This window comes from Amblyraja radiata, chromosome 14 (assembly GCF_010909765.2).
Source record: "Amblyraja radiata isolate CabotCenter1 chromosome 14, sAmbRad1.1.pri, whole genome shotgun sequence".
Taxonomy (NCBI): domain Eukaryota; kingdom Metazoa; phylum Chordata; class Chondrichthyes; order Rajiformes; family Rajidae; genus Amblyraja; species Amblyraja radiata.
Window position 1 is genome coordinate 47,420,486 of NC_045969.1, and position 12,817 is coordinate 47,433,302.

The 12,817-nt window shown below is 38.1% G+C and overlaps 1 protein-coding gene across 2 annotated transcripts in view; it reads right to left on the reverse strand.

Moving 5' to 3' along the window:
* Nucleotides 1-4,904: 4,904 nt before the first annotated feature.
* bach1 (BTB domain and CNC homolog 1) overlaps nucleotides 4,905-12,817 on the reverse strand; it is a 61,777-nt gene continuing 53,864 nt past the window's right edge. For both annotated transcript variants that reach the window (XM_033033239.1, XM_033033238.1), the window contains 2 exons: nucleotides 12,182-12,388; nucleotides 4,905-10,457 (listed from right to left, as the gene is read on the reverse strand). In XM_033033239.1, the coding sequence (XP_032889130.1) occupies nucleotides 10,023-10,457; nucleotides 12,182-12,388 (642 nt within the window). In that variant the 3' untranslated portion in view covers nucleotides 4,905-10,022. The remainder of the gene's footprint in view (nucleotides 10,458-12,181; nucleotides 12,389-12,817) is intronic.

Below are 12,817 nucleotides of genomic sequence, written 5' to 3' on the forward strand. Positions count from 1 at the left end.
TGGATTCGCCGATTTATAAGAGTCCACATCTTGAATAATAGATACATTAGATGAGGTTGGAGGAAGTGCAAGTGAACCTCTGCCTAACCTGAAAGGACTATTGGGGTCCCTGGACAGAGTCGAGAGAGGAGGTATAGCGACAGGTGTTGCATCTTCTGCGGTTGCAGGGGAAGGTGCCTGGGGAGGGGTGGCTTGGGTGGGAAGGGACGAGTTAGCCAGGGAATTTAGTGGATATGGGCATATCTGAGCAAAGGGGAATAGGGTACAGTACAGGTCAACGAACCTTCACCCAGCTCTCCCACAGCCCACTGTCTCCGCCTCTTCCTTTCTTCTTCCCGCCCGCCCACACCAGTCTGAAGAAGGGTCTCGACCCGAAACGTCACCTATTCCTTCGCTCCATAGATGCTGCCACACCCGCTGAGTTTCTCCAGCACTTTTGTCTACCTTCAAAAAAAGCAAGTGTTTTATTGTCATATGTCCCGAAACAGAACAATAAAATTCTTATTTGCAGCAGCACAACAGATATGTAAATCTACTCTGTAAACACCATTAAAAACTTCAAAAAAGTTAAGTATAAATGCAAATAAATAATAGTGCAAAGATAAAAATCTTAAAACAATGCGTCCCAAGTCTATGTAGTTTGGAGCTTATTAGCCTTAATGTTTTTTTTTTTTTAAGATCAAATAGAACAAGTTGTCCTACAACTTTAGGCTGTGCACGCCATACGCAAGAAGAAGTAGAAGAAGCCTTAAAGCCCTGTCCCACGGTACAAGTTCATTCCAAGAGTTCTCCCGAGTTAAAAAAAAATCAAACTCGCGGTAAGCATGGAGAATGAACGTAGCGGGTACGTCGGAGCTCGGGGACGTCTCTTAGCGCTAACGGCAGGTACTCAGGAAGACTCGCTAACGGCAGGTAAGCACGGGAAGACTCGTGAAGATTTTTCAACATGTTGAAAAATGTCCACGAGAGCCCCGAGCACCGACGAGTGGCCATTACTGTAAATCTCTGAGTTCGAATCAGGGCAAACTCGGGAGAGCTCTTGGAATGAACTCGTACTGTGGGACAGGGCTTTTAATGTTGTTGGGAAGAAGCTGCTCCAGAACCTGGACATTGCAGTTTTCAGGCTCCTATATCATCTTCCCAGTGGCAGGAGGGTGATATGGGTCCCAGATGATGCTGCCTGCCTTTTTGTTTGTGGATCCTTGGCCTTTCTCTTCATCGATGGTGGTGAGAGTCAAAAAACGTCAAATTCCGAGGCGTGCATTTCTCTGAAGATCTGTCCTGGACCCAGCACATTGATGTAATGATGCAGGAAGCCCATCAATGCTTCTACTTCATTTGAAGATTGAGGAGACAGTAAGTCGATGAGTACTCTCTTGGACTGCAGGTGTACAATAGAGAGCATTTTGATTGATGGCATCACAATCTGGTTCAGCAAATCATACTCCCGGGAACCACAAAGAGTGCAAAAAGTGGTGAACACTGCCCAATCCATCAGTTCCAATCTTGCTTTTCTTTTAAGCTTACCGCTTTTGACACTTTGACATGTGTTTATTTCCTCAAATCTTTTCAGTTGATGTTGCATTGTTAACACAAGAACATAAGTGAAGTAAGAGCTAATTTGCTCCCTCGTTCAGTAAGATCCTGCATGGCTGGTCCATTATAACCAAGTATCTCCAATTCATTTAATATTTAAAAATGAATTGATCAATCGATCAGTCTTGAATGTACTCATATGTAGAGAATTCCAAAGATTCACTGCCCTCTGGGTGAAAGAAAGTTCTTCTCAAGTTCTCATTTTTGTCCTGAATCACCCCGCACCCACCAGTCGACACTCCCCAATCCTTGTGCTTGGAAGCATCAACCTTGTCATGCCCCAGAATCATTTTATACTTTTCAACAAGATCTCTAATTTTTCTAAAGCCAAGAGGCTGCACACCTAGTCTTTTAATCTCTCCTTATAGGGGAAACTTGCCAACCTAGGAATCAAGCTGGTGATCCTTTACTGCATTTATCATGGCAAATACTTCCGTCGGTTATGGAGATCAGACCTCTACCCAATAGTGCAGTTTAATGCAATACACTTCTACACTTGTACTCAAATTATTTTTTGATAAAGACCACTTGATCACTGCACAAATGTGTTATCTTTCAATGAATTGATGGAGGTGCTTCTCCAAACATCAACATCTTGAATGAATGAATGACTGCTTTATTATTGTCATATCTAACAAGTCAGTGATATTCTTTGCTTTGCATAGAAACATAGAAAATAGGTGCAGGAGTAGGCCATTCGGCCCTTCGAGCCTGCACCGCCATTCAATATGATCATGGCTGATCATCCAACTCAGTATCCTGTACCTGCCTTCTCTCCATACCCCCTGATCCCTTTAGCCACAAGGGATATTTGCATGCCTCAGGTATGCAAAGAGCTGTCACATGAAGGGTGCCGACAAAGACCACCAGGTCTTTCTTTGTTCTTCCACCCCCCCCCCCCCCACAAAATGCTGGAGTATCTCACCGGGTCAGGCAGCATCTCTGGAGAATCTATGAATGGTTATATTAACCTTGATCCTCATCCAAATTATTATGAAAAGATAAACTCCAACACCTAATATCAGGCACTCTTAATTTGATTTAATCATCTGTTCAATGGCATCAAAGGCCCCCTGATACTCCTCAGACAAATCGGTTAGTTCACCCTTATGCAGCTGGCTGCAACCTCAAGACATAATTTGTCAAAGATGACTTCCCTTTCACAAATTTATGTTCACTCCATCTAATCCTGTTATTTTCAACTGCCTTGTACCACTTCCTTAATAAAATGTTCCAGCATTTTCTAATGATGACATATCTGCTTTGGACTGGAGTCGCAAGGCCAGGTAGTTTATTGACTAAACACATAAACTAAATGCCATTTACACCAACACTTAAAACCCAATCATTTAGGATTCAGACGCATTACAATTCTAAATCCAGTATTCTGCAATTTCTTTCATCTTTATCATGCTAATTTCCGCTGTTTCCCACATTACACGATTGCAACAGTAAACACAACTTGATACAAGAGAATCTAATTGGACTGAGGGCTTACCTTTGGTTAATAAGACTTTTCTTTATGAGCTTTTTCCTTCTGTTGGGTTAAAAATTACCTGTGTTAACTTATCAGACTTTCTTACAACTATGTAATTGCTGTTTCATCAAATGAAACCTATAATTATAAGCAGTTATTTGATTCAGTACCATTTAGCATTGGCTATTATACCCATTTTATGCAAGCCTCAATTAAAAATGCAGTTTATCAAGACACTTATTATTTGCAAGACTAACTTCTGTCCTAGACTCCATTAACAACGAATACTCTGCTAAAATAAAGGAGGCAGTGTACATGGACATGCCTTTAATTGCCTCATTAAGTAGTAAACAGATGGTGCACACTATTCATTATGCTTACAGCTTCCCAGAGCCATGAGAGCTCTTGAACACAGCAAATAGAGATTGTCTTTTATAGTCAAGGGCATCGAGGAGAGTGGAACAAACAATTGGAGGATCTTAAGTAATTAAGTAAAAGTTTAAAAGAAAAGTAGCAGAGAAGTTGTGATCTATCAACTTTCAAACTCACTAAGGACCTACTAACTACATCCCAGTTTTTAACGAGTTGGTGTTAGAGATGGTGATGGTTCCTAATCCTCTACAAAAACCTCAAAAATAAAAGATTGAGCTGTCCATATGGTTTTATGCTTGACCATTCCATTGGAGTTAAGCATGCAACTAATGGAATAGATAACTAGGGAACCAAGATACTTGGTGTATTTGGATTTCCTTTAAGACTTGTTCAGTTCGTACACGTTGACCAACATTAAATTAGGAAAATATCTTGATACGGATTGAGAATTGGTGATCAGATAGTAAGCAGAGTGGCAATAGACTGATCTTCCTCGGGTTCAGAGGTTGGGATGAGTGGAAGAGTGCTTAGGTCCATTATTCACAATTATTTTGCTGAGGGTATCAAATATTATATTTCCAACTGATGATACCAAACTAAGTGGGATTGTGAGTACAATGGAGAATGTAAAGTGGCTTCAATATAGACAAGTTGAGTGAGTGGGCAAGAACATGGCGGATAGAAAATAATATGGGAAAATGTAAGGTCATCTACTTTGGTGTGTCCAGCAGAGAAGTATTTGATAAATGGTGAGAGACTGGGCAATGTTGATATTCAAAGGTTCGAAGAGGTACTTGTAAGCAAGTGACTGAGGGCCAATATGCAGGTGATGCAAGCCATTCGAGAACATTCGGAATGCTATTATTTAGTAAGACAGTATTTGAATGTACGAGCAAAGAACTCTTCCTGCAATTGGATAAGGCATTGGGAGCTGTCACCTGGAGCACTGTCGAGTTTTCATCCTTACGTATGCAGGTGCCAAAGAGGGAGTGCAGTAAAGATTCAATAGACTAGTTTCAGGGATGGTGGGTATGAGGGCAGGTTAGGGTGACTGGGTTCATATTCTCTTAATGTTAATGAATTGCAGAGGGAGTGGCCTCTACAGCCAAATAAGGGGCACTCTCACTGAAACATAGAGAATTCTTCAAAGACGACATAATAGACTGGATCCTTCACCTGGCTATCTTAGACAGATTTCTCCACTTGGAGACATTTCTTTGGAATTCTGTACCACAGAGCACGATAACTAGTGTTCCTTCAAAGCTGAGATTGATAGGGTTCTGGACATCGAGGGAAATAAAAGACATGGGGATGTTGCTGGAAAATGATAGCAGTAGATGTCACAATCTTAATAAATGATGGAGCAGGCTCTTAGGGCTGGATTACCTACGCTGACTTATCATATCACAGTACATCTCAATCAGACTTAAGAATCCTCAGAGACACAAAGAGTTGAAACTTGAAAGTGTAAGGATATTTAATAAAACAATTTCATGTACAGAAAATAAAACAAGGTAAAAATGTTCAAATAAGAGATAAAGATAAAAGTGAATGGAAAGAAAATTGCTTTAAAAACACTTCAATAATTAAAATGTATACAATTGAGACTCAGCACATAAAAATAAGTTTTTCAGTGCCAGGATGTTTATTTGATAAGACATGTTGTTAGATCATTAAAAAGTAACTGGGACTTGAATGGGCAAGTCCTAAGGGTTTGTGGTATGCTTTGACAGTAAGTATCCAGGTGATCAGTAGCGCAAAGTCATGCCTATCATCTGTCCGAATACCAGATCCCTCAATGAGGTACTGATGCAGAAATTGATACACAAAGGAGAATGGAGAGCAAGAAATATGTGGCAACATCTTCCCAATTTCTATTTTTATCTGCACTAAGTAGAGAAATTTGTTTTCCAATTTGTTCTTTAATTAGTGTATCACAAAAACTAGGCCAGGCTTGGTCCTTGCACTGTCATATGATTCTCGGTGCAATATTTGCTGCTTTATAAGTGAATCACACTTTCTGAAGAAGTTAATGCAGAATATGCATCTGTCTGCTCACTTGCACCATTTCCACTGAATTGCTGTTAGTCAAATATTTCATCCGTTCTGAAGAATGGTCTTCACTTGAAAGGTTTATTTTGAAATGTCACTTAACTATTTGTCTTCCTCCTCAGAGGCCTGACCTATTTTAGATTTCCAGCATTTAATGTAATTTACTTATTCATAGAGTTTGCAAGGTAACCTGACTAAGAGTGCAGAATTTTAGGAATACCATTTCCCTTGCCCTATCTCCACTGATTTATTAGGAGAGTTTGAATATTTGCAATGTGCCCACTGGCTGTTAGCTACACTTTTATTGGTTGAGGTCTAGATGAGGCTCATTTGCAACTATTCTGTTACAATCCAATATTTCACCAGTGCTCACAGATGAGCTGCACATATACATAAAGAACTCTGGATGAAATATTAGTGCATGTTGTTTGTTACAGATTCAAAATGAAGAGTTGCTAACTTTTGGACATGATAAGGTACGAGTCCATACATTGACAAAAAAAAGGGTTTGCAGCATTCTAAAGAAACTAGAACAGGTATCAATAATTGTCTGACACATTAAACAATATACCCTGGATTTTTGATTAATGGAATTTATTCCCTTCTCTTCCCATCTTAATCAAATCAAATCTTATTTAATGCATTTGAGCCATAGATCAAAACGTCATCAATGAAACAGTACTTCCCTCAACGATCATCAACATTTGGTACCGAAGCATTTGTAACTCAAATAAGGTGAGTGGGGATGATTCAAGCGGAGCCCAAGGGGCAACTTTGTCAAAAAGTGATGGGTGTATGGAACTAGCTGCCAGAGCTAGTTGAGACAGGCACTATAACAACATTTAAAAGTCATTTGGACAGGTACCAGGATAGAGAAGGTTTAGAGGGGTAAGGGGCAAGCAAAGGCAGGTTGGACAAGCTCAGATAGGGTATCTTTTGTCAGCATGGGCAAGTTGGGCCAAAGGGCCTGTTTGCGTGCTGTATGGCTATGCCTTTATATAGTCTGTGGAGTTCAGATTCACAAATACTGGAAGCTTGAGATGAACAACTGTTCCACATATTTTAATATTTACACTTTTTTGCAAAATCTGCTAAAAATTCAAAGTATATTCAGTAAAGCTAGAACATACAAAACAATTGCTGATATTTCCTTAAAATTTGTACAAAAAAGAATGGCAGTGAATACAGTTAGACAACAATAACTGGATAATGCCAAAAAAACATTCACAAGAGTAACAGTGAAATATTTGAGGTTAATTCAAGAAGTCAGTCAAAAACAGAGAATCTGAATATGAATAATTTGACCAGACAGATATTATGAAACAATCGCTGTGCGAATGTTCCATTAGTGCTTCAAAGGAGTATTAATCACAGTACCATGTTTACAAATTTAAAAAGTCATTTTCAGTATTTAGTTCCAAATAAATCCAAGTAACTCTTCATAAAATTGTACGTTAGAAATGCATAAACTACCTTATTAATAGAAAAGGTGAATTCTCAAAATTGTCGAGAAATTCAGCACTGATTTACATATCGTACAGAAAACATAGATTCCGAAAAAAACATTTGCTAGTGAAATGTTTGAGCTGGTAAATCAGATAAACTGCATATTTAGTGAGGTTGAAAGTTGAACATTCTATTTCAATCATGCAGCCCATATCCCTGCAGTGAATTAGATTTTCCTGGACTATTACAATGTGCTTGTTCCTTACGAACATACAAGTTGAGATATTGCATTTGAAGGCTCAGCCGACCAAACATAAGCATGTTTATTGCTTTCTGAGGCAGCTTTTGCTATAATCCATTATATAAGCATGAGATGTGTAGTATAAAACTACAACGCTGCAGTGAACATAAACACTATTTAAAAAAAATATGTACAATATACATTTGGTGTCATAAAATTCTGTTAATTTTCACTGTTCATTCTGCATAACAGGTGGGTATTACCAGATCAATACACCTTCAAATTGCAAAGGGGGGCACAGGTTCAAAATGAATTAGGAGACATTAATCTTGGGAGGAAGCTGGAACCTTAGGCAATTTAATATGTACATTTATTTTGCCTTTAATACACACACAGAATTTTAAAAAGTGTCATATTTGATTCATGATTGGTCTCAGACACCCTCTACTGGACTACTGTCAAATAGAAACCATTTTAAAATGTATCAAATTGTTTATTTCCATATCTCCAAGTGATGAATATCAAATTGCAAGATAACTTTTTTTAAATCACTCCTGAGGATAATCTCAAAATTGTATTAGATGCCTTTGTGTTTGCCCATAATTAGTGAATCAAGTCCCAGGAACAAACCTTACATTAAATGCTTAAATTTGCAAATAAGCACTTTCCTCCAGGACAAAATTAATCTTGCTCTGTAGTTTTAAAGTGAATACTGGTAATATGTTAGGAAATTCCTGACAATAATGATGAGCTCAGTGGTCCTCTGAAATAAAATAATACTGCTCCCCGAGTTTGCAGCTCTTTTGTCCAATGGTCGTGATTTGCGATCTTTGATGTTTAATAAGTATGCAACTTGAATCTTGATTGTCCGAATTAAAAGTACTAACAGACACTCCGGTAGAATAATAAACTATTGCCTCTTCTGATGTAATCCTTCAACATTGAGGTAGTCAAGAATATTGGCTGAAATAAATGGCTTCTACTTCTGTTTAACACAATCAAAACACAGGGAAAACTCCCTAAAGGCCTGCTGTGCACAGAAAGCAAACAGTTAGCTTTACACTTAACTTTAACATGTAGTCAAACAATGATATACATTTTATCAATTATTTTTAGATCCTAGGTTTAGGAGCAGCAAAATTAAACCAACTATAACACCATTTAATGATTCACTTTCAAGTAATATTAATGAAGGCATTCTATTTTAAATGAACTTAAGCCACTTATTAATTTTTGTTCTACTGTACTACTGCTCTTAGTGGTTAATGTCTTTTATAAATAGATACAAGGGGGTTCTATATGACAAAGGATTTCCATGTTTATCAAACCCAGAAAATCTCCCCAAATATGTATGTGTGATAATGCTGTGACATTTTACGTTTTTGGAAGTATTTCTAGTAAGAGAAATAGTGCACACAAAAAGACATCCAAGCCATTCCTTTCCACCACAAAAAAAAAGCTGGAGTGGAAATAAATGTTGGCATGAAAAGGAAGACCATCATTAAACATTCACCAACTGCAATGATAAATCTACATTTAAACACTCAACTACCTCTTGAAAACAGGTTCAGATGGAATAGAGAAACCATCAGGAAGAAGCTAACCCCTTCGATAATCTCAACGTTTCCAGCTCATGAAGGCAAGAACCTGGCTGAAAACATGTACAGAGCTTTGCATTTCACCCTTCTGCTCCAAACATCAACAAAAATCACGGTCTCTGCCGGCATGTCCCAAAAACAAAATATTCTGTGTTTACTTAATGTATTGAAGCAAAAGATTGAGGAAGGATTTAAGTGAGTTGCAATGTATAAAGTTCCCAATTTGCTGATTTTTAAAACAAATCCAGTGTTTGATAATTGGATATTAAATATCAATTGTATTAATGCTACTTAGTCCACAAAAGAATGCTGACAATAGATGGCACTGGATCCTGCTTTGCTTAAGATAAATTAACTTAGTCGGTCAATGGTCTAGAGATATGACAGTTTAAGAATAGCACCAGCTCTGATCATGGAAAGCAGCCATTCTACCTCTGGTGTTGGCTCTTAAAAATAACTATTTATCTAAGTTAATGAATATCAAATTAAAATAGTGGGTACACAAAAAAGCTGGAGAAACTCAGCGGGTGCAGCAGCATCTAAGGAGCAAAGGAAATAGGCAACGTTTCAGGCCGAAACCCTTCTTCAGACTCTTAAACAAATGAAAATAGTGATTTGGCAAAATAAACCCTTTAATTGTGCTTGGGGAAAGTCTGCTAAAATATAGTCAAAAAGCTTAGGACAGAAATTAGTGTTTGGTTATAAAATCTCAGCAATGTAAAACTCCACTGGTCATGGATTTCTGAAATACCCCAGGGAGGAAATGGCACTTTAAAAAAAGTGAAAATACATATTTTAAAGATTTGAGTGAAGTGATATCACATCATGTAAACATGCAGATAACAGATGTAAGCAACCCATTGTCCGATGAAGGGTGCTTAAAATTTAGTGACATGTTTAAGTTACTGAGATGGTAAGTGAATTTGATAGATTGCCCTGATATGTATCTTTCTCCTTGTTCATAGTTTGTGAAGCGGAGTTAAAAAAGTCATATCCACCATTCTTTACATTACACCGATTAAACTGCCAACAAGTAGTTTTAAACTTAGCACAAATTTCACATGTAATAACATGTATAAATTCAAATGGAACACTCTCAGTTTCAAGACAATGTAGATTGCATGCATAAAAAGATTAAAAATAATTTGCATTGCTCTCCTGTGTCAACTGTGCTCAGTGATTCCTGTAAATTAATTTCAAACTCTACAAAGAGTCCGAGTGAAAAATGAAATACAGCAGGTTACTCATCTGTGGTACACTTGTCTATCATTTCTTGACAGAAATCAATCATTACAGTCTGGCAGCCCTGTTCTGCCTTGGACGAATCAGCTGCAATCCCTTTTTGTGGACCACTGGCGATATCCATTGTTTTTTCTTGAAGCTGTTGACTGGAGTCTTGCACACCAGTGCATTCCATACTCTTTGAACCTCTGGAGTATGCTGGATGTCCAATAATCAAATTTGTGCGGGTGACGGAGCCAATGTTTCGTTGAGTGTTCAGTACTGAAAGAGGGCATTCTGAGGAGGAGTACTTGGCTAGTGTGTGAATTTGTTCAGGGGTCAATGCTGCTTCTTTACATATCTGCTTGCAAAGTCCTGATAAATTGCCCCAAGTTTCACCCATAGATACTTTTAATTGGCCCTTCTCTTGCAGCAGTTTCTCCTTTTCGCAAAGCTATATCAGATGGAAGAATAACGTTTTAAAATCATGTTTTAATAACAATATATACACACTTGTGTGAAGATAGAATTTCAGTTACTTTTTTACTTATGGTTAAGGATTAAAGCATAGAATGGACCATGGACTGCAGAAATCATGTTTAAGGCATTTCATAGGGGAACCAGAGTGAACAGGAGAATACTCTTATTGTGATCTGCAATGCAGCAATTGAAAGGATAGTGGGATATATTCAGTGACATTTAAAAGAGAATTAAATAAAAACCTGATTTGTCATCTTGCTATTACTTGAGTACCATCATATAAATTAATAGGGAGCCGAAGTTCTATGATTTCATTTTATTCTTGCTCAGATTAAGATATAATTGACACAACTAGCATCTATTGTTTATCCTTAATGGACCTACAAAAGAAATGACTATTTGCATTCTTGACCTACTGTGATACTCCCCAGTATTGTTATGCAGATAGATTATGGCCCTTAATGATGAAAGGACAGTAACATATTTCCAGTAACATATTTCTACAGATGCACCATAGAAAGAATTTTATCAGAATGCATCACAGCTTGGTTTGGGAACAACTCCATACAGGACCGTAAGAAATTGCAGCGAATTGTGAACACATCCCAGGCCATTACACACACCAACCTCCCTTCTATTGATTCCATTTATACCTCACGCTGCCTCAGCAAGACCAGCAGCATAATCAAGGACGAGATGCACCCTAACTACTCCCTCTTCTCCCCTCTCCCATCAGGCAAAAGGTATCCGTGTAAAAACGCACACCATCAAGTTCAGGGACAGTTTCTTCCCAGCTGTTATCAGGCAACTGAATCATCCTACCATACCAGAGAGCAGGGCTGAATTATTTTCTACCTCTGATGTCCCTAGAACTATCCTTGACCAGACTTTGCTGCCTTTACCTTGCAATAAATGTTATTCACTTATCATGTATCTGTACAGTGTAAATGGATTGATTGTATTGTCTTTCTGCTGACCGGTTAGCACGCAACAAAAAGCTTTTCACTGTACCTCGGTACACGTGACAATAAACAAAACTGATAAACTAATAACTGAAGTCATGATGTTTCACGAGCTAGTCGTGGTACCTTCTGCATTAGGTTGCTCCCCTTGCCTTGCAGCTGGAACAGAGTGAACATTTGGGAGGTGTGAAAAACCAGCCTTGAACTGCCTCAGTGCACCTTGGTAAAGGCAGTGAGCGTTTAGATTGGTTGATGTGATGCCTCTCCAGCATGCCACGGTGCCCTGGATAATCTCAATCCTCAAATATTGTTGGCAATGCACAATGCTAGCAAGCAAAGAGTATTCTACCTCACTCTTTACTTGTCTTTTATGAATAACAGACATCCTAATGGGCCTGTCCCACTTAGGCGACTGTAAGGGACTAGTTTGAATGGAATTCACCTACGACAGCACCTACGGCAACACCTATGTAAACCTGCGACAGCAAAAATTGTCAATTCAACATGTGAAAATTTTGCGGCAGTCGCCTGTAGTCGCCCAATAAAATCGCCTAATGTGGGACAGGCCCATAAGAGAGTCAGGATCACCACAGTGGCTACTAGCAATTATGTGGCTGAGCCAGTTGAGCTTTTTACTAATGCCAATTAAAAGAATGTTGAAAGCAGGTGATTTAACAGCAATAAGCATACATGCAGAAAATAAAAATCTTCAAAACACTATTTCCACTAAACCTACCAATGTATCGATTTCACATTCTAAGTTCTGAATGCAATCAAGTTTCCGCTTTCGACAGCGTTGAGCTGCAATTCTGTTTTTGCTACGGCGTCGTATATCATGGATGTAATCTAATTGTTCTGGATTCAGTTTATGCAGCTTCAGCATTGTTTGAAAATCATTTCTGGATAACAGTGTAATTCTTCCAACAGGAAATGGTAGTTTAACCTAGGAGGAACCCAAAAACATAAATTAGCTTACAAAAGTAGGAAAGAATTGCATGGTAAATGAATATACCCAGAAGTTATATGGAGAATTTTATTTAAAATGTAGAACCAAGGAACTGCAGATGCTGGTTTATAAAAGACAAAGTGCTGGAGTAATTCAGTGAGCATTCATGGAGAACATGGACAGGTGGAGGAGAAAATCTTCAATTTTCAGGCATCCCTGGAGAGGAAAACTTCTCCTATAGAACTTCCATTATTTGTTCAATTAAACATACTCAAGATCAATAATTCAGAATTTTTAGGAGCAATAAAAATGTCAAGGAAATAAATTTGTACAAATCTGTAAATAAAATGCTAGAATTATTTATTGATTTATCAGAATGTGAACATCACTAGCAGAGTCAAAATTTATAACCCATATTTTTGAGGC